Source organism: Cavia porcellus, unplaced genomic scaffold (genome assembly GCF_034190915.1).
Source record: "Cavia porcellus strain 051 isolate PalLab524CR breed Dunkin Hartley unplaced genomic scaffold, mCavPor4.1 scaffold_18, whole genome shotgun sequence".
Taxonomy (NCBI): domain Eukaryota; kingdom Metazoa; phylum Chordata; class Mammalia; order Rodentia; family Caviidae; genus Cavia; species Cavia porcellus.
In genome coordinates this window covers 37,629,046-37,652,696 of record NW_026947501.1, presented here as the reverse complement: position 1 = coordinate 37,652,696, position 23,651 = coordinate 37,629,046, and the positions used below count along the sequence as shown (strand labels likewise).

At 48.8% G+C, this 23,651-nt stretch overlaps 2 protein-coding genes across 4 annotated transcripts; one reads left to right on the top strand and one right to left on the bottom strand.

The window, feature by feature from the left end:
* Positions 1 to 58: 58 nt before the first annotated feature.
* Positions 59 to 10,528, top strand: Retsat (retinol saturase). Of its 2 annotated transcripts, XM_063229650.1 has the most exons (11): positions 60 to 270; positions 2,544 to 2,726; positions 3,032 to 3,273; positions 4,275 to 4,476; positions 4,898 to 5,095; positions 6,852 to 6,971; positions 9,148 to 9,286; positions 9,466 to 9,575; positions 9,651 to 9,817; positions 9,960 to 10,119; positions 10,305 to 10,528. In XM_063229650.1, the coding sequence occupies exons 1-11, from the start codon at positions 102 to 104 to the stop codon at positions 10,445 to 10,447; spliced, it is 1,833 nt and encodes a 610-aa protein (XP_063085720.1). In that variant the 5' UTR covers positions 60 to 101; the 3' UTR covers positions 10,448 to 10,528. The 2 variants fall into 2 exon arrangements, with proteins under 2 accessions (XP_063085721.1, XP_063085720.1); XM_063229651.1 differs by lacking the exons at positions 9,148 to 9,286; positions 9,466 to 9,575 and having other exon boundaries at positions 59 to 270.
* Positions 10,529 to 11,748: 1,220 nt separating this feature from the next.
* Positions 11,749 to 21,186, bottom strand: Tgoln2 (trans-golgi network protein 2). 2 transcript variants are annotated; one of them, XM_005003318.4, is made up of 4 exons: positions 20,904 to 21,186; positions 19,860 to 20,662; positions 18,025 to 18,108; positions 11,749 to 12,381 (listed from the first exon to the last, which is right to left on the bottom strand). In XM_005003318.4, exons 1-4 carry the CDS (start codon positions 20,947 to 20,949, stop codon positions 12,343 to 12,345), a joined length of 972 nt encoding a protein of 323 aa, XP_005003375.1. In that variant the 5' UTR covers positions 20,950 to 21,186; the 3' UTR covers positions 11,749 to 12,342. The 2 variants fall into 2 exon arrangements, with proteins under 2 accessions (XP_005003375.1, XP_063085728.1); XM_063229658.1 differs by having other exon boundaries at positions 11,749 to 16,185; positions 20,904 to 21,168.
* Positions 21,187 to 23,651: the final 2,465 nt, after the last annotated feature.

The following is a 23,651-nucleotide window of genomic DNA, read 5'->3' as shown; positions in this document are numbered from 1 at the left end:
TTGCAAACTAGAGAGGGCAAACGAGCCGGGCGGAGCCACAGATATAAAAGCCGAGCGCAGGCGCAGAGGACCTGTTGCTGGGATCCCGTGCAAGCGGCGCGATGTGGCTCACGCTGGTGTTGCTAGCGGTCCTCCTGCTGGCTGGCTTTCTTAAAGTTTACCTGGGGCTGTTTCGAGGGCGCTCCCCGAACCCCTTCTCTGAGGACGTCAAGCGACCACCTGCTCCCCTCGTGACTGATAAGGAGGCCAGGAAGAAGGTGCTCAAACAAGGTTAGCGAGGGGGAACCTGGAGTCTGCGATTGCACTCGAGCCTTCTAGCGAGCTTGCTTTCCCAGTCGTGTAGATTGAGCTGATGCCTGACTTGGGCCTCAGTTTCCCCAGCAGTAAGGTGTCCCGGTAGGCTTTCTCGCCTGGAGGCGCCTGGCTGTCGCGCCCACCTGTGTTGAAAGTATTTGCCCTGGCAGACCCGGAGCACTGGCCCCAAAGGCGCGGGCACTGTCCTGGCAAACCAAGGACTTGTCCCAATCCAGTCCTGACCCTGTCAGGTGACATCGCTTTGGGTCACAGGAATAGAGGCCTTTCCCCCACTTTGTTGTGGAACCTTTTTTATGTACCCTCTGTGCATGGAAAAGCCAGGCAGGAGTCTTTCCCAGCCTTCATAGGAGCTTGGGTTATGCCAGTCAAGTGATTGAACAATTTGATAAGTATGATCGCAATTCATAGGACTGATTCTGAAACTTGGAAGAGGTTCAGCAGGCTGCCTCGGGCTCCGATCCTTGATCCTTCCGATCAAGTATCTCCACCCTCCTCTTTAAAAAACAAATTGAGGGGTTCATTCCAAGGTTGAAAGAAAGAGTTCTACTGCTTAAAATAAACCCAAAACAAAAACAAAAAACCAGGATCCCATTTGATCGCTAGCGACCTTCTCACTTAATAGATTTTTTTTCTCTGTGTAACATAGAAATAATATTGTTTTGTGTCAAAGGACTAATATTCTGGACTTTAGAGATTAATTTTAGCTTGAACTCTATCTCTAATTTACAGCATAACCATTAGCAAGTCAACCATCAATTAGAGCTGATCTAAAAACCAAATGACTAGTTTAAGTGTTTCTTTTTAAACAGGTTGTGACCCGTCAGTGAATTATGAAATGAATTTGCACTTAGCATTTTGTTTTCATTGTCCTTCTTTTGTTGTTGTTGTTGTTTTGTTTTTGAGACAGACTCACAATGTAGCCTGGGCTGGTCCTGAACTTACGGCCATCTTCTTGCCTCAGTGATTTCAACTGGCAGGGCCAGCACTAGGCTGTGACAAGACTTTGGCTTGCCAGGGAAGCACTCACGCCCTTGGGGCAACTGTGTCCTGGGTTTTCCAGAGCAAATGCTGGGATTTCAGGTATGCATGACCATGCCCAGCTAAATTAGTTTTTTAAAATGCAGTAGTAGTGCATGCCTATAATCCCAATTTCAGGGCCAGCCCAGGCAACTCATTGGCCCTGAGTCAAAGAAAGTGTGGGTGTAACTCAGAGTGCCCATGGTTCAATCTTCAGTACCCTAGGAGGGATGGTCAGAGAAGTCAGAGTGCATCATAAATAATTTTATTTTTTTTATAAATAATTTTATTATTTATTGTCCTATGTAGACACATACATATTCTGGGCAGTGTTGTAAAATAAATGTTTTCATTATGGGTCTTCCTAAACACATGAAAAGTAAATTTTGCAAGTTCTTTTGTTGCTTGAACAAGTCCAGGTCTCCACTCTGGGGCGGTGATGTTTAGAGAGCAGACCCTGTGTGGGAAGTGCCAGAACAGCAGTGTGAGCTCCCGGGTTTCATCCTCTGATGTAGTGACCCCTCGTCCATTTCCGGATGTGAAGGTGCAGTGCTGTGACTTCTCTGTCCTGCCCAAGCCTCTGCACCACACAACCCAGCTTCTCCCTTGGCATCTGCAGACCCTGCATCTTTCAGAGAAACCCAGCTCGTGAATGTGGGATCCTCCGGGCCTGTAGCCTTTCTCCCCTGCCCTGCTTCCTCAATTTTCTTTCTTTCTGGCTGCTTCCTGTGTGCGCCTGCACTGTTGTTATCTCTGGTTTTGTTCTGTCATAGCTTCCTGATTCCCACTTTCTTTGAAACAGTGACAATCCACCAATAGTAGTGGCTTTGGGTCAGTCAGTTCACCAAACCAAATCACTGTTTAGCATAGACCTGGCTGGGCCTGCAGAGTCCCAGGTGAAAATGTTGAGCCATTTTAGTCAAGAGCATTAAAAAAAAAAAGCTGAGCATGGTGGTTCATGTCTGTAATCCCAGCAGTTGGGATGATGAGGCAGGAGGATCTTTGTGAGTTTGAGACCAGCCTGTGCTACAAAGTGAGTTCAAGGCCAGCCCAAACTGCGTAGTGAGACCCTGTCTCCAAAAAATAAATAAATAAAATTTAAAGAGCATCTTGCTGTTTAGGCTCTAGAGGTCTCACGCTGTGTGCATTAGAGAAGTGCTTGTTTCTCTTTCTTTGTTTGCCCCTGACTGGGAAACCTCTTTCTGCTGCAGCTTTCTCAGTCAGCCAAGTGCCAGAGAAGCTTGATGCGGTGGTGATTGGCAGTGGCATCGGGGGCCTGGCCGCAGCAGCGATTCTGGCCAAAGCTGGCAAGCGAGTCCTGGTGCTGGAACAGCATACCAAGGCAGGGGGCTGTTGTCACACCTTTGGAAAAAATGGCCTTGAATTTGACACGGGTAAGTCTTGGGTGGAAAAGCTTTGGGAACATGGCTGTATCTCTAAGGGACTTGGAGCAGCCTCTGTGGGGTGATACTGGGCATTTCTGATGTTTTAGAATGCCATCTTCTCTCCGGGAATCCCACTGTGCCTGCTGGGCTAGGATCTGGGGGTGCCTGCTGCCATCTCCCACAAGGGAGGGTGGGCAGCCCTCTCTGGGAGTGGACTTGGCCTGGCTCAGACAACCTCCCCCGCTTCTTCCTCCCCCACTTTTCATTGGCTCAGTTCCTTTACCCATGCACTGCTTTTCTCCTGCCTCCCACAGGAATCCATTACATTGGGCGCATGAAGGAGGGCAGCCCTGGCCGGTTTATCTTGGACCAGATCACAGAAGGGCAGCTGGACTGGGCTTTGCTCTGCCCGCTGTTTGACATGGTGGTGCTCGAAAGGCCCGATGGCCGGAAGGAGTTCCCCATGTACAGTGGGAGGAAAGCATACATTCAAGGCCTCAAGGAGAAGTTTCCCCAGGAAGAAGCAGTTATTGACAAGTACATGCAGCTGGTGCAGGTAATGTGGACACTCTTTATTCCCCGAAAGGCTGAGCTGCTGGAATGACTGTGTGGGAGAGGTGAGGATGGAAGAGCAGTCATCTTTGTCCTCACCTCAGGCCCCAGCTAAGTCTACGTCTGCCCTGCTGGCCTCTCCTGCCACGGAGGCTCTGCCCAGCAGCTGCCACCTCACCCTGGCCTCTGGAACACACTTTGCTCCCTCCCTGACCAGGCTGTTTTCATGTCATCTGATCATTATTTCCTTTCAGATCAGATTAGGATTATTTTTTCCAGTACTAGGGACTGAACGCAGGTTCTTGTGGCAAGCACTGTACTGCTGAGTTAGAGTCCTAATCCAATTGATTGATTGACTGACTGATTGACACATGAGATCTCACTAAATTGTCCATGCTGGGCTTGAACTTGTGATCCTCCTGACTCAGCTTCCCAAGGAGCTTGGATTACAAGTGTGTATTACTGTGGCTGGCCAGACTGGGAATTTTTTTTTTTTTTTTTTTTTTTTTTGGTACCAGGAATCAAACTTACAATCTTGCACCTGCCAGGTAGGCACTGTGCTTCTGAGCTATATTCCTGGCACACTGGGATTTTTGAGAAAGAATTTGAGCAGGGAAGAAAAAAAACTCACTGTGTGTGTAGGGAGGGAAAAACAGAGTATAAACTTTTTGGTGTATGATACTGGGGATCAAATTCCTGACCTCACCCTTGCCAGGCAGGTGCTGTGCCACTGAGCTATATACCTGGCAAGCTTTTTTAAAAATATAAACTCATGGGGCTGTGGATTTAGCTCAGCGGCATAAGCGCCTGCCTTGCAAGCAGGCAGTTTGATCCCTGGTACCGATAAAAATGAAAAAGACAAAAAAAAAAAAAGAAAAGAAAAATATAAACTCAATAATGTCCAGCTTTGGTTAGGTGTTGCAGGGCACAGGCCATTGGAGTGGTGAATCTGTCGCAGTTCTTCCCGAGATGAGATCTGTCCCCTACAGCTCATTTTCTTTCCAGGCAGTATCCAATGGAGCCAGTCAGATGATCATACTGAAGTTCCTCCCGCTGCCCGTGGTTCAGTTCCTGAACAGGTGTGGGCTGCTGACTCGCTTCTCTCCGTTCCTTCGCGCGTCCACACAGAGCCTGGCTGAGGTCCTGCAGCAGCTTGGGGCCTCTGCTGAGCTCCAGGCCGTGCTCAGCTACATCTTCCCCACTTATGGTGTGTACTGGTCACAGGTGCTGGCGGCTTCTGGAGGATGGGGGACTCCCCTCCTCGCTCTCAGGCTGTGCTCCCTAATCTGCTTGGTTAAAATCAGAGCAGGATAGACCACAGGTCCCCTGGAGCTTGCAGATGAGAAGTCTGTCCACTGTTGGACTCTCTGGAGAAATTCCTCCGTCAGCTTCCTGAGTGATTTTCCTGTTTACCCAATTGGTGCTCCCTGGTCTTGGCAGCAAGGGGACTGTATTCCCACGCACTCCAGGATCTATAAGGTGTCCCGTGTGGGACGGAGACAGCTCCTCTGGTGGCCCTGGACTCTGGGCAACATTTGGATCCTGGATTGGACCCAGGTTGTCCCTGTTCCTTTCTGAAAGGTACTGGTGCCTGCTCCTCCCACTCATCGCCCTCTGTTCTTCCACAGGTGTGACCCCCAGCCACAGCGCCTTTGCCATGCATGCCCTGCTGGTTGACCACTACATCCAAGGCTCCTATTACCCCCGAGGGGGTTCCAGCGAGATTGCCTTCCACACCATCCCTGTGATTGAGCGGGCTGGGGGTGCAGTCCTCACGAAGGCCACTGTGCAGAGTGTGCTGCTGGACTCAGCTGGCAAAGCCTGTGGTGAGAGCCTTGCCCTGTGCTTTGGGGTCCCTGCTAGGGTGAGAGCTCTGGGGTCTCACTGAGAACAGGAGCTAAGTTCAGGTCTCTGCTGGGGTGAAGGCTTTAGGGTCTCACTAAGAGCAGGAGCTATAGCTGTATAACCTTCCTCATGTCAGGGAAATCTCTTATCAGCCGCAGAACAGCAGCTGGGGGATGGCAATTAGTCTGGAGGTAAAAAAGGAAGCAGGATAATGGATCGCACAGTCCCCAAAGAACAGTGTTTCAGGCTGGATGTGGTGGTGCACGCTGTAATCCCAGCACTTGGGAGGCTGAGGTAGGAGGATCGTTGTGAGTTCAAGACCAGTTTGGGCTACAAAGTGAGCCTAAGGCCAGCCTGAACCGCATAGTGAGACCCTGTCTCAAAAAGACAAAACCAAACCAAACAGTGTTTCATCATTATATATCAAAATATGACCCCCTTCTTGTGTGAGAGGCTGTGACCTTTTTATGTTGATAGCTGTTAGCCCATCACTGAGGTGCGTCAGTGTTTGCTCAGTGCCCGAAGGAATCATTAGGCAGCCTGGGCATCCCATGGGTCAGCCAGAAATGGAGCCTGTGGTCTTTTTTTTTTTTTTTTTTTTTTTTTTGCCTTTTTCCTTTTTATCGGTACCGGGGATCGAACTCACGACTGCCTGCTTGCAAGGCAGGCGCTTATGCCGCTGAGCTAAACCTCCAGCCCCGAGCCTGTGGTCTTGGTTGCCTGGCTCGGGTGGGTGCTGTTACTCACGTGGTCTCAGAATCCACCACAAATGAACTCTCTGAAGAGTCCTGTGTAGGAAGGACACTAGGTAGCAGAACATTCCGACCAAGGTGAGGCTTAGGGGTGTTTAATGATGCCTCAGGCAAGGGCCCAAGAAGGTGCTCCAGGAGAACAGAGCTGGCATGAACAGGAATTTGCCAGAGGAATCATTGAGGAAGAGGTGGTGATGATGGGACAGCCCAGTATCAATCAATCAATCAGTAAATAAAGAGGAAAAGGCAATTAGTGACCTTAAAGAACCCATTTATAGAAGAGACTGAGAAGTTGTGGGTGGTCGTCAGTTGTACAAGGTTTTCTCTGATGCCTGCAAACAAGTTCTGCTTCCTGCTGCAAGGGGCCTGTGCAGTGGGATGGGTGTGTTAGTTCAGCTCCATTCTGAAGGTATCCAGGGGTTTTTCATGTGTTACATGATAAAAGATGAGGACAAAAGTAAGTCCTACCTCTATCTCGAAAAGTTTCCAGACTCCAATGGAATCACATGGCAGAGTGATTGGAGGACCATGTGGAAACATATTCAGAGGTGGTGGCAACAGAACCGTGGGACAGCGAGGACCTCACAGGGGCACAGGGTTTGAGCCAGGTTGGGGTGCGAGGGAGCTGGGGGGTGAGGTGGGGAGGTGGTTCCCAGAAGGTGGAACAGCATATGCAGAAGCACAGAGGGCTGAAAGAGCTCAGTATTTTCAGGCAGCCAAAAATGGGAGGTTGAACCATATGAAACTGCCATTTTAGGAAAGGTCAAAGAATATTAGTTGTTTGATCTGGTTCTACTAATAGTTCAGTGGACTTGTGGAAGGGATTTCCCCGAATCTGCATCGTGCCTGGGGGTCCTGTCCTGCCCAGCCCTTGGCAGGCTCCACACCGATTCTGAGAAAACGAGGCACAGGCCAGGAAGGATTGGAGGGGATCAGGGCTCTTCCCAGTGTTCCTGGAACCTGAGTCCAGCTCTTGTGCCTGCAGGTGTCAGTGTGGAGAAGGGAAAAGAGCTGGTGAACATCTACTGCCCCGTGGTGATCTCCGACGCCGGACTGTTGAACACCTACCAGCACTTGCTGCCGGAAAGCGCCCGCTGCCTGCCAGGTAAAGACTGATATGCACTGCTCTTCTTCCACCCGCTCAGCTGGGTGACGTGGCCCTCTTCCTGGCCACCCCTGTGACTGTCCTTAGCAGGAAGGTGAGGACTGTGGTCTCCACTGGCACCATCCCAGCATTTATGCTTGGGGCAACAGGTCCACACAAGCAAACTTGACTTGTCAGAACCTTGGGCTATCAAAATCCCAGCTCTTTGCGCTTCCCCGGTGGAGAGGTACAGGCTTCTCTCTTCCTATGGGGGCAGCTGGGCAGGTCAACCCAGAGGAGCAAGGCTGAGCCATTAAGCTGAAGTGGCTTCAGTATATGAGACTTGAAGCCGCTGGTGTGATCTGGACGAAGAAGGCTTGTAGCAAAAAGTGACCTAAGAAGGATGACAGGGGTCCTGATACTGGCCTCTGGCTGGGGTGGGGAGTGGAAAGGACAGAGCAGCTCCGGATGTGCTGGGATGCTGGGTTAGTGGAGTCTGCAGAGCAAGAGGAAGGAGCTGCCCACCGCTCGCTCGAGTGCTTTAGTGGATCCCTGTGGAGCCAGGGCAGGGAAGTGAGGTGCTGGGCTTCCTCATGGAGTAGCAGGGGGTGGCAGTTGTAATTGTCTCTAAGGTTAGTTTCCTGCTACTGTGACAAAATCTCGAGACAACTTCAAAAGTGGAAAGGGTTTATTTTGACTCTGGGTTTCAGAGGTTGCACTTTGTAGTCACCTGCCCCTGTGCTTTGAGCTGGTGATGGTACAGGGCATTATGGTAGGAGCACCTGTACCCTTCTAGGGCATGACTCCCACCCCCAGTGACATAACTTCCTTCCTTGAAGTCCCACCCCTGTAGGGGTCACTTACCCAAACCATAGCAGAGAAGTGCCACCAAAAGCCAGCCTTTACACTTGTGCCTTACTCTGTGGGCCTCAGCCAGCATCTGACACCATCAGGTAGGGAAGCCCAGGGGTGTGTGGCAGGGACTGCCCAGTGGCAGGGCTGGCAGCCTTTGACCTTATGTCCCTTGTTTACTTAGTAGTATTTACTTACTAGGTGGCTTGTGTTAAAGTTAACACCAAGGGTCTGGGGATTTGGCTCAGTGGCATAAGCACCTACCTGGCAAGCATGAGGTCATGAGTTCAATCTCTGGTAGAAAAAAAAAGTTAACACCAAGAGCCAGGTGCAGCCTTGGGAGGCTGAGGCAGGAGGATTATTACTGTGAATTTGAGGCCAACCTAGTCTCCATAGTGAGTTCAAGGCCACTACAAACTATGAACTACATAGTGAGACTCTGTCTCAAAAAAAAAAACCAAACAAACAAACAAACAAAAAAACCCCGCCCCCAACACCAGAAAAAGTTAATACTGAAATCAAGGCTTGCAAAGAACTATTGTTTGCTTGTTGTGGCCTTTGTAAGCAGGTATCATCTGCTTTTTTGCTTTTGAGACAAAGTCTCACTGTGTAGTTGAGGCTGGCCTTGAACTCATTATGTAGCCCAGGCTGGTCTCAAACTCAGTGATCCCCCTGCCTCAGCCTCCTGAGTGCTGGGATTACAGACACATGCTGCCACATCCAGCCAATTTTAACAACAAAGACTTCCATCGTTTGTTTGGCAGCACTAGGAATTGAACTCGGGGCCTTTGTAGGTCTCACCTCCCCTTAAAATATTTTGAGACAGAGTCCTGCTAAGTTTTTGAGTTACCCAGGCTGGGCTCAGACTTGCCATCCTCCTAGAGAGCTGGGACCACAGGCCAGTACCACGGGGCCCAGCTGTAACTGGAAGACTTTGAGGAGTGAGGTAGTTAGCCTGACTGTCCTTCAGATGTGCAAGCCCGCTGTGCTGTGAGCCTGTGTGTGAATAAAGATGCTCACAGTGAAGAGGTATCTAAGGCTGTATCGGATGGGAAGCAGCAGAAAAAAGGCATCTGCAAGCTCATAAAGAAATGCTGATAAAAATGGGGATGGTGATGCTTGCCTGTGTCCCAGCTACACAGAAGGCTGAGACAGGAGGATGGCAAGTTCAAGGCTAGCCTGGGCCACTTAATGAGTATCTGTCCAAGGTGGAGCTCTGTGCTCCCTGGGTTCAATTTCCAGTACTAAAGGGTGGGGAAAGGCCTGGGTGCGGCTGGAAAGCAGGTGTCCCAAGGCTATGGGGCAGGGAGCAGCCTCTCATAGGCCTCACCACCCCACTTGGCAGCCGTGAAGCAGCAGCTGGGGATGGTGCGGCCTAGTATGGGGATGATGTCCATTTTCGTCTGCCTGCGTGGCACCAAGCAGGACTTGGGACTGCAGTCCACCAACTATTATGTTTATTTCGACACGGACCCGGACAAAGCGTAAGGCGTGTGTGTGCGTGTGCTGGACTGGGTGGAGCCTGGCAGGCGAGGAGGGCAGTTTCCAGGGCTTAGCCTCCTCCCTGGGGGGGGGGGGTCCCAGGGGTGAAGGGTCCTTGGTGTTGGGGCTGGTGGCCTTGGGGAGAAAGGGCTGGAATGGACAGTCCCCGCCTCACCTGCAGGATGCAGCGCTACACCTCCCTGCCCAGGGAGAAGGCCGTGGAACACATCCCGCTTCTCTTCATCACCTTCCCGTCCACCAAGGACCCGACCTGGGAGGACCGCTTCCCAGGTGGGCTTAAGGCCCAGTGGAGCTGGAAGGGCCGGGCAGGGCAGGCAGCAGGGTAACCTGGCTCTGCACCCCCAGATCGGTCTACAATGATCGTGCTGTTGCCCATGGCCTTTGAGTGGTTTGAAGAGTGGCAGGAGGAGCCGAAGGGAAAGCGGGGTGCCGACTATGAGACACTCAAAAACTCCTTTATCGAAGCCTGCATGTCGGTGGCCGTGAAACTGTTCCCACAGCTGGAGGGGAAGGTAGGGGGTAGAGTGTGCAGCGGGCTGGGGTGTGGCAGGCCCTTTCCTGAGGACAGGGAACTGGGCCCAGGAAAGACAGAGCCCACCCGGGCAGGAGACCAGGGTCTCACCAGTCCCTACTCTCATCCTTTTGCTTCCTCAGGTGGACAGTGTGACCGCAGGGTCCCCATTGACCAACCAGTTCTATCTGGCTGCTCCTCGAGGTACAACCTATGGGGCTGACCACGACCTGAGCCGCCTGCACCCTTATACAGTGGCCTTGATGAGGGCCCAGAGCCCCATCCCCAACCTCTACCTGACAGGTACAATGCCTTGGGGGCCAGATCTGAGACCTGGGCGTCCCCAGCAACCCAAGTCCTTTGTTCCCATCCTCAGGCCCTGGGGCTCTCTGCAGCTCCATATGCCTGGCCCTCATCTGAGGCCCTCAGGGTGGCCCTGTCCTCCCCTCCATGGGGTGACACTCACGGCCTCTGCTCATGTCTCCTAGGCCAGGACATCTCCACCTGTGGCCTGCTCGGGGCTGTGCACGGGGCCCTGCTGTGCAGCAGTGCCATCCTGAGGCGGAACTTGTACTCGGACCTCAAGGATCTTGGCTCCAGGATCCAAGCACAGAAGAAGAAGCAGCAGTAGTTTGGCCAGGGATGACTCAGAGGAACTGGCACATCCCTGACTCACCCATATGCCTTTCTGCATTAAATCTGCACACACGAAGTACTTAGATTGTATCTGATTTAGGCCGAACACCAATCAGTGTCCAGCGGCAGCTCTTGCAGGTGATGATCTGTCCACCTTTTGCAACCCGCTGTTCTCGGCTGCTGCCCCGCACACTGCCATGGCTTGTTATAAGCACACTCTGGTCCCTTCCCCAGGCCGCCCATCTCTGGACAATCAGTACAGATTCTGGGGGGTCAGTGTGCAGAACCTCTGAGAGTGCTGGCCAGTGGACAGAGTGATCTGGTCCTGCCATGAGGTTTTTCCTCTTGTTCACTCTTGGTGCTGTACTGGAGTCTACACTGTCACGTGAGGGGTTGGCACCTGGTTCTCAATGTGCTGATGCCAAGACACTCATCCTCTGCCCTTGGGTTACACAGGGAAGGGCAATGCTAGTGGTCAGGACAGACTGACATGACTTGGCTGGGACGAGTGGCTGGAGGGAGCATTCCAGATCAAGAGCACAGCTGAGGACATCACTAAGGTGACAGTGTCAGGACACCAGCTTAAGTGTCCCTTGCCTAGCTAGGAGGAGGGCTGGGGTGAGGAGTCAGGACCAGAACATAGGAAGCCACCTGTGGGTGGCTCCTACAGTTTGCCGGTACATATGAAGTTAAGCATCCCTTTTCTAAAATGCTTGGGATTAGAATTTCTGATTCAAATTTTGGAGTATTTGTATATACGTAATGAGACATCTTAGGACTAGGACCCAGATTCAAACAAACAATTCATTCTGTTTCACATTCACCTTACTCAGAGTAATTTTAAATAGTACGTAGCTGGGCACTGTGGCACATCTGTAATCCTAACGCTTGGGAGGCCAAGGCAGGAGGACTGCTGCAAGTTCGAGGCCAGCCAGGACTACACAGTGAGACCTTGTCACAGTGAGAAAAACAGTATTTAAGTTACTTTGTACATTTCGCTGTGACCAATCACATAAGATCATGCCACCATTCAAAAAGCTTTGAATTGGGGTTGGGGATTTAGCTCAGCGGCATAAAGCGCCTGCCTTGTAAGCAGGCAGTCATGAGTTCGATACCGATAAAAAGGAAAAAGACAACAAACAAACAAACAAAAAGCTTTGAATTTTAGAGCAGTTTGAATTTCAGATTAGGGTGTTCAACTAGTATAAAAGATGAAGGGGAGATAAAGGCTAAAGGTTAAAAACAACAGTCTTATGTTAGCCTTATTTTATATACCACTAATTTAATAAATTTCACTACTCTGATATCTGAAATTTATTTTGGTTCTGTTCAATAACACAAAACTACAGTGACATGGCATTTACAGCAAAACATCACATACTGAAAAATACTTTCATTAGACCACAACAAGGTTTAAAAAAATATAAAGTTAATTAAGTTACAAAAAGCTGAAAAAATACAAAACATTGCTAAACAGTGGCAATCTATTAATCAGGCAAACAGAAGGGAAACAATTTCAACAATCAAATGTTCACATAACATGATCTCTCATGAATTAAATCTATCAAGCATGTAAGGAGGCTGGCTTTGTTGGCAGTTTCCATATTATACAGCTCAGACCTGAACCTTTACAGGTAAGTTTGTAAATTGGAATATGCAGGAAATTCACATCTAACTTGTGGATCTGGCTGAGCTGAAAGTTGCCCTTGGCTCTGGGCGTACAGTTAACATTAAACCTCAAAAAACTGCTTTCAGCATCCTTAAGCAAGGCAATGCCAAACTCAGCCTTCCTAGCAAGGGTTTTCAGGAGCCAGCCTGGTGGAAGCACAGGTCTGCCGTACAGCACACCTTCCTCCACGGTCAGACAGTTCAGAACGTGTGTAAAGTGCTCTAGCTTTCATCACATCCAGCAGTCTGCACCAGGTTACCCTGTAAAAACAAGGCCCGGTGAAGGAAATGAATATAACCATTAGGAATTTTGCAGGTAGTATTCTATTACTGACGGGTTCATGAAAAGCTATCATGGGGAAGAATTCAGTATACATAGTTGTCATTTATTTCTAAGTGGTTTTAGTTGTTCTAGATGTGCTGGCCTTCACCTCTCCAGAACCCACAAGTGAACACTGAACATGTACTCAGTAATCTGTAGCAAGAAAACAAGTTCCTCTACTAACATCCATGACTGCAGGCAGACACCCGCCCTTTGACCCGAGCTGGGCAGGAGAGGATGCCCACACTGCAGGGAGTCAGAAGTTCTGTGTGCTTCCTCCACAGCTGCCCAGCCAGCTCGTGCTCAGGCACACACAGGCTTCCTTTGGTGAGAGATTTCCTCCGGGGCACTTTCAGCACAAGCAGTGATAGTTCTCAGTGTAGACTGTGACACTCGCCAACCTTTCTGGTTTCTGACACCACCTTATCTCTCTATTCTCTTTAAGAGCAAAAACCAACATGTATAAGATCACAGCAGCCAGCAGCCAGCAAGCTGTTTGCCCTCATCGGAGCCATGCAAGGGAAGAAGACTGACGTGCCTTAGGAATGTCACTATGTGGCAGCTGTAACAGTGCTAAGGGCTGTCTCTGAAGAGCTTACATTTTTTTTTTTTTGGGTACTGGGGATCAACTCACAACCTCGCACTTGCCAGGCAGGCACTGTGGTGCTGAGCTATATCCTCTGCCCAAGAGCTTTAGATTTCTTGGAGAGACCAGAATGAGAGATAGCAGACACTGACTACCCTGTTCCACTGAAGTTCCAAAATGAGTGAGTGGCATTATTAAGAGCTACTGGAAGCTGGGTGTGGTAGTACACATTTGTAATTCCATCACTTGGGAGGCTGAGGCAGGAAGATCATTCTAAGTTTGAGATCAGCCGGGGCTACAAAGTGAGCTCAAGGCCAGCCTGAACTGACTAGTGAGAACGTGTCTCAAAAACAAAACAAAACAAAGCAAAGAGCTACTGGAATGGAACCGAATGAGCCCATCTTGTGGTATGGGGCAGGAAGGAATGGAAAACTTGGGCGTGGCCTTAAAGAAATGGGGATTTGGAGACAGCAAAAGATGGCAGAAAACCTAAACAAAGGACAACCACAGGAAGCTGGGAAATGCTGGGAAATGCAAAAGAAGAATAATGGCACAGTCAAAGGTGGACACCCAACATGAGGCAGCGTTGGCTTACATGAGACACAGAAGAAGACAGGAAGAACCAATTAAAATGATTCCTGAAAAAATATTCCGTAGAAAAGTGAAATGGCTGGGGGTGTGGCAAGGGGAAGCAAGGAAGACGGGCAGACAGACTGCAGTTGGAAATAGTGGGCAGCTGAGAGGAAGAGAGAAACCCAATTTTGAGAGACATGAGGGTACCCTAGCCAAACTATCCGGCTTGTTGTAGGCCTCAGTTCTTTGGCAAGCAGGCCAAGGACAAAAACAGGAGTCACTCAGAGGATGAAGAATGGATGCCTTTTTGAGGAGTGAAAGGAATGAAGCCTGGCTCTGAGAATTTCTTCCCCTCCAGAGAGGAAAAGACAGCACAGAGTCAGAGTCAGCGACACCAAGAAAGGGGGTGTCCATAAGCATGGTCAGCAGCGCCCAACTCCAAGTGTAAGACCTTGCTCTGAGAATGAGCCATTGGGTCTGGCCACTTGGCAACTGCCTACCTCGTGGAAACAGCACCCAGGAAGCAGACAGGGACCACAGTGTGTCCGTAAAAGCCGTGAAGAGAACCAACAGCAAGTAATGGGTGCAGGGCCAGGGACATAGCTCAGTGGCACAGTGCCTGCCTGGCAAGTGCAAGGTTGTGGGTTCAACCCCCAGTGCCAAACAAACAAAGTAATGGAGGCAACATTTCTGGAATAGCAGAAGAGTGGCATTAAAAACAAACAGCACGGGTAGGAGCTGGGAAGATCCCGGCATGCAGGAGGCCAGAAGGAAAGAGCCAGTGTGGCCGGGCGTGGTGGCTCACGCCTGTAATCCCAGCACTCAGGAGGCTGAGGCAGGATCTTTCCAAGTTCAAGATCAGCCTGGGCTACAAAGTGAGCTCAAGGCCAGCCTGAACTGCATAACAAGACCCTGTCTCAAAAAGACAAAAAAAAAGAAAGGAAGAAAAAAATAAAACAAGGAAAGAGCCAGTGTAGACAGGCACTGACAGAAAGGCAGACAGGGCAATAAAATCATCAGCGTCTGAGGGGATGCTGCGAGGGATTCCCCCGGGTGGGAAGAAAATAACATTACAACGGCACCAGCAGATGGAGCACTACCAGGGCTCCCTGCCCTTAGCCCCAGCCCGTTCACTACCAGTCAAGAATGACAACTTCAGCTCCGCGCCCCAAGCTGCTGCCAGTCAGGTGCACAACAGACTCAGGGTGGGCTCTTCTTCAGACTGCTTCCTCCACCTCCCCTCCCACATTCCTGGCAGGTCCCTGAGATTAGCTGAGCTACACCTCCCTATTCTAGGGCAGCACGACTAGAACAGCCTGAAATAAAACCTCATCCAAAGTGTGATCCAAGACACTATTCTAAGGTACCCCGGGGGAGCCCACTGGATTTCTTTCATCTTTTTTTTTTTTTTAAATGTTTTATCAGTAATGGGGATCGAACTCATGACCACCTGCTTGCAAGGCAGGTGCTTATGCGGCTAAGCTAAAGTCCTTGGATTTCTTAAATTTAATGGTCCTTGGTATGGGATGGCAGGAGAATTTTTACTAATTATCCTTGGCATCTTAGGTGAAAGGATCATTGAGATTAAGGTAAAATGGGCAGACAGTGCAGTTAAGTTTCTAAATATAAATCCATTTTATTTTAGCCAATAAATGCTAAATAGAGTTTGTGGGAAACCTGTTTCATGAAAGCCCTTTGAAAAAAATCCAGACCAAAACCTTCCTATGTTTTCTTGTCTAAAGTATGAATCTGCCCTTTTAAAAGAGGTTCCTACTTCTTTTTTTTTTTGGTACTGGGATCGAACTCACAACTTGGCGCTTGTCAGGCAGGTACTTATGCTGCTGAGCTAAATCCCCAGCCAAAAGGTTCCTATTTCAACAAGCACAGCCACACCTGTCAAAATTCTGATGGGAACGGAGGCTCCGCTTACACAAACCTCAGGCTTGGTTTCGGGCTCAGTGCTACCACAGGGAAGTGGATGCGCTTTGTCTCCAGTGATAGGAAATCAGAAGAAGGTGAAGAACGTATGCTAAGTGGCTTAGACTTGCAGGCAATAAAGCACCTTTAACCTGCCGCTCGGGGCTGCTGCTGAAGCCTCTGCAGAGAATCATGCGCTCTCAGGAGCCTCTGCCCTCCAGTACTTCTCCGTCTTCCACACCCTGGCAGACCGCAGGCACCTCTGCTTGCGGCCTCCTACAGCTGCAGACATAAACAGTGCAGAGCGCAGTGCTATGGTCAAGGGCTAACTTTACTACACAGCCACACAGCCAAGGTCAGGGGAGACTGGACAGCAGTGTAGCTTGCCCAGGCCTGGGGTGTCCCTTCAGTCACAGCCGCGTTTCCACACGCTCCCTCAGCTCACACGTGGAGGAGGAAAGGATGGATGGAACACGTCAGCATAAATACGGAGAACACAGAAGAACACCACCACCAAAGTGCAGGTGCAAAACCCAAAGCAATGGCCACCGCTTCTGCCAGACTTGCCATCACACCCTACTGAGGTCACATTGCTTTTTTCTTCATTTTTCTTGATTCAGAAACAAATCAGCAGGGAGGACAAGGTTCTTGTAGTTACAAATCAAAGCTGAAATGAGAGGAACAAAGTCCACCGGTTATGTTTATCTTTTTATAGAGAATATGCCACCATACAGTTGACCTTATAGCAGCTGCAGTGGAAGAAGAGATCCAGGGGGGCTGGGGATTTAGCTCAGCGGCATAAGCGCCTGCCTTGCAAGCAGGCAGTCGTGAGTTCAATCCCCGGTACCGATAAAAAAGGAAAAAGGAAAAAGACAAAAAAAAAAAAAAAAAAAAAAAGAAGAGATCCAGGGTTCAGACAATCTGATCCCTCACTGTAAGACAGCAATTCACAGGAATGAGGGCTGGAGATGCAGGATTAGCTTTATTTTTACTTTTTTGGTGGCACTGGGCTTATACCTAGGGTCTAGCAATAGGCAAGCACTGTTATCATTAGCTACACCCCCAGTCCTTTACTTAAAATTTTTTATTTTGAAGGGACTGGGGATATAGCTCAGTAGCACAGCACTTGCTTGGTAAGTGTAAGTTCATGAGTTCAATCCCTGGTACCAAAAAATTTTGTTTTATTTTGAGACAGGGTCTCCTTAAGTTGCCCAGGAGGACTTGCACATGTGAGCCTCTACTCTGTTTCTGGAGTAGCTGAGCTCATAAGTATGCACCACCTCAGGATGACTCTTTCTGGGTGTGGTGATACACATGCCTGTAACCCCAGCACTCAGGATGAGGCAGGAGGATCCCTGTGAGTTTGAGGCCAGCCTGGCCTACATAGGAAAATCTTGTCTCCAAAATTGAAAAACAGAAAACAATAATGAGTCTTACAGTCAGTATGAAAACAAAACATACACTAGAGAGAAATATACTTGGCAGAGGAAATATGAACTCCTGCCCTCTGCTTTCTATTCTCATGTACTATTTTAAAATAGTAAACTATCTTGTTTCCAGCGGGGTTGGGGAGCCATTATGATGAATGAAAAAAATCTCTAATATCAGTTATCAGGGACAGTAGTGAGCTGATTATGAAGCTGACCTATCGGCTAGTTAGTGAAGATATTCTGAGCAAAGTGGCCGGTTTTCTAACTCGTATGAGTTGCACGAATGAGCTGTGTCCCCTGCAGGAAGTTCAGAACAGTTCACGGCTGGCCACTGGCTGGCCACTGACTGTTCGTTACCAATACCCTCCCTGTTGCTGAACAGAAGGGAGCAGGAAAGGTGCCTGTGGGCACCTGCCCTAAAGGGAGTGCCGACTTCCTGCCCTGCCAAGTCTGTGCCACTCCTCCCCGAGCTGTGCTCAGCTCCGGAGGGAGGGCTGCTCTCCCTGACACAGACAAACTGGCCATCCTCAGGAGGCGTAGCCCAGGGCTGGATGCAGGGCCTGATCCAGGCAGCAGGAGGCCTGTGTGCTCTGGACTCCCCTGAGGAGCTCTGCCACCTGAAGTGTGGCTCCAGCAGTGGTCTTCTGGGAGCTTCCTAGAAATGTAGCTACACTGGCTGCACCCCACATGTAGTAAATCTGATTTTACTTTTTATCCCATTTCCCAAGCTGACTCATATGCCTATTAAAAGCTTGTCCAGCAAAAAGCCTAGGCCTTTGTGTCTAGGGAGTGGCTATCCAGTCCTAATTTTGAATGGAAATCTAGGAAGGAAATGACAGCATTTTGGGGCAGGCCTGTCCCTCAAGGGAAGGAGCTGTAGTAAGTAAAGATGTCTTCTAGCTCTAACTTTGGCGACACATATATAGTATGTGGATGGTTCTAGTTTGTAGTCTAGAAAGGGTGGGAGGGCATGACGGTAGCACCCCCAGATTTAACTGCTGCTGCCACACCAAACGCCAGTCTGCTCCTGTGCCTGTTTGTTGCACATCCTCCTGGGAACAAGGCTCCTTCCTTACCTTTAGGTTCAAACGCTGGTAATCGCTGGCTTTTGGTCGCCGAGTGACTTTGGACCTTTTTCCTTCCAAGGCAAAAGCAATAATCTGGAAAAAGCAAAAAGAAAAGGATTAAAGGGTGGCTCTGTAATGACGTATTTCAGTCTCTGAAATCAGAGGCTCACCTGGCAGGACATTTGTTAATGACCTTGGTTGAAGAAATAGGAGGACGCCCACAGAGAGGCCTAAACCCTGTGTGTGTGGTGCTGGGGATCACATGCTAGCCAAGTGCCCTACCAGGCGGGGCTCAATGTTACGGCACCCTACTAACATCCTAGAGCCCTTGAGTTCAATCCTCCTGCCACACACACAAACTGTAATGGGAATGGGGCCTAATCACATCAGAATGTTGCTTAATAAGAAATGACAAATGGAAGCAAGGTATGCTGGATGAATTTGTTTCATCTGATCTAGGATACTCAGCGAGCTGCCAAACTCCCTAGAGGCTGTCAGCATGTCATTTTTTAAAAAAAGCATGATCTGTAATTGTTTCTTATCTACAAAGGCACTCCTTGGTCCCTTAGCTTTATCAACTGCTTTTTTGGGGGGGGTGCTGGGATTAAACCCAAGGAATCATACCTTCTAAGCAAGTACTCTACCACTGAGCTACATCACCAAGGTTTTGTTTTTTGTTTTTTTTTCCCCCCTAAGAGTTTTTGTGGGGTTTTTTTTTTTTTTTTTTTTTTTTTTTGGTGTCTTTTTCATTTTTATCGGTACCGGGGATCAAACTCACAACCGCCAGCTTGCAAGGCAGGTGCTTATGCCACTGAGCTAAATCCCCAGCCCCAAGGGTTTTTTTGTTTCTAAATTTTGAGACAGTCTTATTAACTTATCTCATCCTGTCTCAGCCTTCTGAACAGACATGACCCATCACACCTGGCCATTAATGCACTCTTAACTTCATCACTCTCATTATGAACACTTGGAGAATAAAGAAGCCACATTTTCACCAATAGTCTGCCCTCTTTCTTTACAGCCTTAGGCCTGACAGCCATCGTGAACTGAACTCTCCAGTTTTAACCAAGCTGCTGAACCAATGTTCTAAAATCGGAGGGCTCAGTTAGAAAATGCAATCGTTTAGAGTGGTCCTAAGGGACAGAATATCACTTTACATCACATGTTGTTAAAGAAATAAAAAATGTATGAGCCCAGTATGGCAGCACATGCCTGTAATTCCAGTACTCTGGGAGACTTCAGCAGAAGAATTGCAGGTTTGAGCCCAGTCTAGACAACCAAACATTGTAGCAAGCCCCTGTCTCAAAATAAAAATCTAAAAAAGGATGAGGATGTACCTCAGTGTGAAAGTAAAAGTTCAATCCCTAATAAGGCCAAGGAAAAAAGGCTTCCGCAATTTCTGCTTTCTTCTAATTCTCATCGATTGCAGAAGAGGACTCTCGGGCTCTTTGCTGTTCTTATTTAAGTGACACTGCTCTTTCTGCCAATACAGGTGGAAAATAGATTAGGAAACTGGAAATAATATGCTATGTCAAGCATGAAAAATGGGACAAGAAGAGCTCCATGTATCAAGTACTCAGGTCCACTGAGGCTGTGAAGGTCCCAAGTTCAAGGATTGGGGAGATCCCTTTTAGGTCAGGTCATAACAATGTCCTAATTTGGCACCTAATGCAGTAACACTAAAGAGGAAACGGATCACAGGAAGAAAACACGTGATTTACAAGAACAAAGAGCCCTAGTGGGGTTTATCTTAAAATCCTCAGCACTCACCGCAACTGAGTGTTAGATACTTGCCCACACATTTTCAGGGTGGAGGAAATTCTCTATGGCTATGGCTGACTTACCTTCCGCTTGTTGTGATAGGCGATATAGAGGACAGCGACAAGAATGGCTGCCGTCACCAGATATGCAAAGAAATGGCTGCTCTCTGCATTTTCAGGATTTTCTGAATTTTTCTTATTAAGTCCATCCTTGTCCTTATTCATGGAATCCAAAGGTGTCCCTTCCCGGTTTTCCCTGGAAGCAGGCTCTGACACTTTTTCTTTCCCTTCTTCAGGAGGCGATCCCTCCTCTGGTTCTGCATCATCACTCTCTTCAGCCTCCTTGGGCTCCACATCCTGAATAGCCTCTGAATACTTGTCTTCTCCCTCTGGCCCGGGAGCCGTGAGGTCAGGGATCACTGTCACTTCAGTCTTAGACACAGGTGGTAGTTTTTCAACCGCGGTTCCCTTGTTACCAGAGGGGGAATTGGATATGGGCTTGGAGCCTTCTTGTGCGGGCTGCTGCTCTAAGAGCGACTTGTTTCCTTCTGGGGTCAAGTGTTGCTCCGCCTCCAACTTGTCAGGGTTTGGTTCCCGGAGCTGCGGCGCCTCTGACTTGTGAAGGTCCGGTTTCTGTGAGTTCTGCTGCGTTTCCCCCTTTTCAGTATGTGGTTTCAGGATCTGGTGATGCACGTTGGACCCGTCTTTTTCTTCCTTCCCGGAATGCTGGTTCGACTCCGAAAAGAGGTGTGGATCTTTCGGAACAGACGGCTGGATCCCGGGGGAAGGGCAGCAGTCGCTGTTGTTTGTAGAAGGCTGAAGTGCAGCCGACTGGTTCCTGTCTTCGGAGCTCTGATTTAGCTGTGGCTGCTCTGAGGGCAGCAAGGCTACAGAAACAGAAAAACCATTAAGGACTGTGGAGGGCAGACCAGGAGAAGAGCAGAGGATTCCTTAGCGCTGAAGGGACCGAGGGCGACGGGAGAACCCGGGGAAGAGGAGCAGGAGCTATAGCAAGCGGAGGAGTGCGCACGGCAGAGGAAAAGCAAGGGCAGGTGGTGACTGGAGGTGTGAATGAAGGTGAAGGGCCTGGGGACAAGAGTGGGATGGGCAGTGGAGGGGGGGTCTCACCCGCCGCTGCGACACTCAGCAGGAGCGACGCAACCAGGAACCGCATCCTGTACAGACTGCGTTTCCGCTGCCCACTGCTCTCGCGAGAGCCCCGCGCAGAATGCCGCTCGAAGCCCCGCCCCTTCCGGTGTGCGCCTACGGCGGCGCCTGCGAGTAGCGCTGATGCGCTACGCGACGGACGTCTGTCTCGGTTGCGTCGTTGGCGTTGCGGCAGCTACTGACTTGCTGCCCCTTTTTTTCTCACTCTTCGCACTTCTGGAAGGTTCGTGGAGTGCAGGACTCGCATCCGTTCCCAGTTCGCCCGGAAGTCTGACCTCACCCCTTCATGTGCCTTCCGCACAGCGCCCCAGAACCCTCTTATGTTCAAGCCTTTCCCGTCTAAAAACAGACTCTTCGCCGTCTTCGTAGCGGCAGTGCGTAGCGGCGCTCCTTCCCAATCCGGTGGAAATAGGTCGCCAAAGATCACTTCTAAAAAGTGCTTTCCCTGGCCGAGCATGAAAATCTTAAGAAAACAAAGCCTTACAGAATAGTCACTGTTAGTATGTCAGTATATTTTCCACCCTGCAAACATTTAAACATTCTTAATGGTTCAAAAGTCAAAACGTGACTTTAGAAGACGCATACATTAGAAAATTTTTGCCTACTACCCATGTCCAGCTTACCATTTGTATTAGTTTATTGTGTGTGTGTGTGTGTGTGTGTGTGTGTGTGTGTGTTTTCTGGTGTATATGTGTGCGCTAGGAATGGAACCCAGGGCCCGTTGTCCCACACGGATTTTGTTTTGATTTTAAAAACAAATAACTACTCATTTTCTTTTCCTTTTTAGTGTTTTTTTTTTTTTTTCCTGCAAGTTTGTTTTCTCCCTCAGTCGAGCTGAGGTGGTTTTTGTATGCCATCCCATTGTTACACTCTACTACTTGAATTTTTTTTTTTGAGACTAAGTCTCACTATGTAATTCAGGATAGCCTTGAGCTCACTATGTAGCCCAAGCTGGCCTCATAGTGATGCTCCTGCCTTAACCAAGTGCTGGGGTGAAGGCACATGTCACCACGTCTGGCTTGAAATCATTTTGTGAACATTTGCCAGACTAAATGTTTTTTAGACAGTGATTTTTGAAATGACAGATTTTAGCTGTGCTCAGTAGCAAAAAAAAAATCTTATGTCCAAGATATTGGAGAGGTTAAGGCAAGAAGATGGCTTGAGCCTGGAAGTTTAGAGCCAACTTAGGCAACACAATAAGACCCTGTCTCAAAGGGGGGAAATGACAGGCTTTAACCTCACAAAGCATGTAATCTAGTGAGGCACATATATATTAAACAAAGTGTGTGCGTTTGGAAAATGCATGCATGCATTTCAAGGCCCCAAGAATGGAAAGTACATGTCAGTTGGGGAGAGGACCTTTGCAGCTAAGGGCTACAGGTTGTGGGTGAGGAGAACAGCAGGGCCTATGGGAAGTGTAGGAAGCTCAGGGCACACACAAAGTGACTTGGCCTTTCCCTGGGATAATATAGACAGTTCTTCACTTGTTCCCTGTGTGACCACCAACACATGATGTTTTGTTGAAGAGTAGATGTTTTTCCTGTTCTGGATCTTACCCTCTCCTAAAATTCTCTGTAAACAGCTTCCTATGCTGCAGTTGTTGGGCAGTCAGGTGAGGGACCCCATCTGACCTCAGCTTTCTGCGTTCTGACTTTTCCTTTCTTCATCCTCCTCCTCTGGAGTCTCACGAGCTGCTCTGGATGCCAAAAATGTTCGCATTCCTTGGGTGGAGCTGGTGCGTGCACGAAACACATCTTAATTCCTTTTTCATCCCCTTTTCCTTTCCTCCCGCTCCATCTTTTGTTTTTGAATGCCCAATATTAGTATATTTGATGAACATATTTAATTATATTAAAAGACACAATTTAGAATGTTGATTGTAAAGACTGTTTGAGAACAAGACGTCCAATCAGTGCCTCACACATTGTACGTACCATTAAATCACCTCAGCCAGGATGCACATGTGTGGCACTTCCCAGCTTTGTTTATTGATAATATTTTCAAACTGTGCAAGCATTATGCACCATATGGAATCCCAAAACATTTGAACAAGTCCTCGTGTCCTTGGAGCAGGGTAAAAAAGTTTTTTAGGACATGAGTTTTTAAAAGATAATTTGTTCTTGGCTTTCAGTTCAGATTGATGCTGAACCGTGATAAAAATCATTTTATAATTTAAAATCATGCTTTGCAGAGAGACCTCTATTGTTGGATAATGTTCAAACCTCGTAATAGCCTAGTAATAGTCTTCTCTTGAAAGCAATAACCTGGGTCTGGGGATTTAGCTCAGTGGCATAAACACCTGCCTTGCAAGCAGGCGGTTGTGAGTTTGATCCCTGGTACCGATAAAAATGAAAAAGACAAAAAGAGAGCAATAACCTGCTTTGCTCGTGATTCTTCAGTTGCTCTGGGTTGAGGTCAGGTACAAACTCTTATCATACATCATGTGCCAAAGGGCACGGCCCAGGACAGGGACTGGAGGCAGGCTAGTCTCCTGGAAGGGTCCACTCTCTACCTGGCTGGATAGTTCCTCAGGTTCTAGGAGGGATCCCCATGTTTTCATAGGTGTGTCTGTTACAACTCCTGCTTTTGCTGCTTCTGTTCCTGAGCACAATTGGTCGACCCCATCTCTTCACACACACACACACATTACTAAAGAGAATAAGATTTTTCTTTTCGTTTTTTGTCTTTTTCCTTTTTATCGGTACCAGG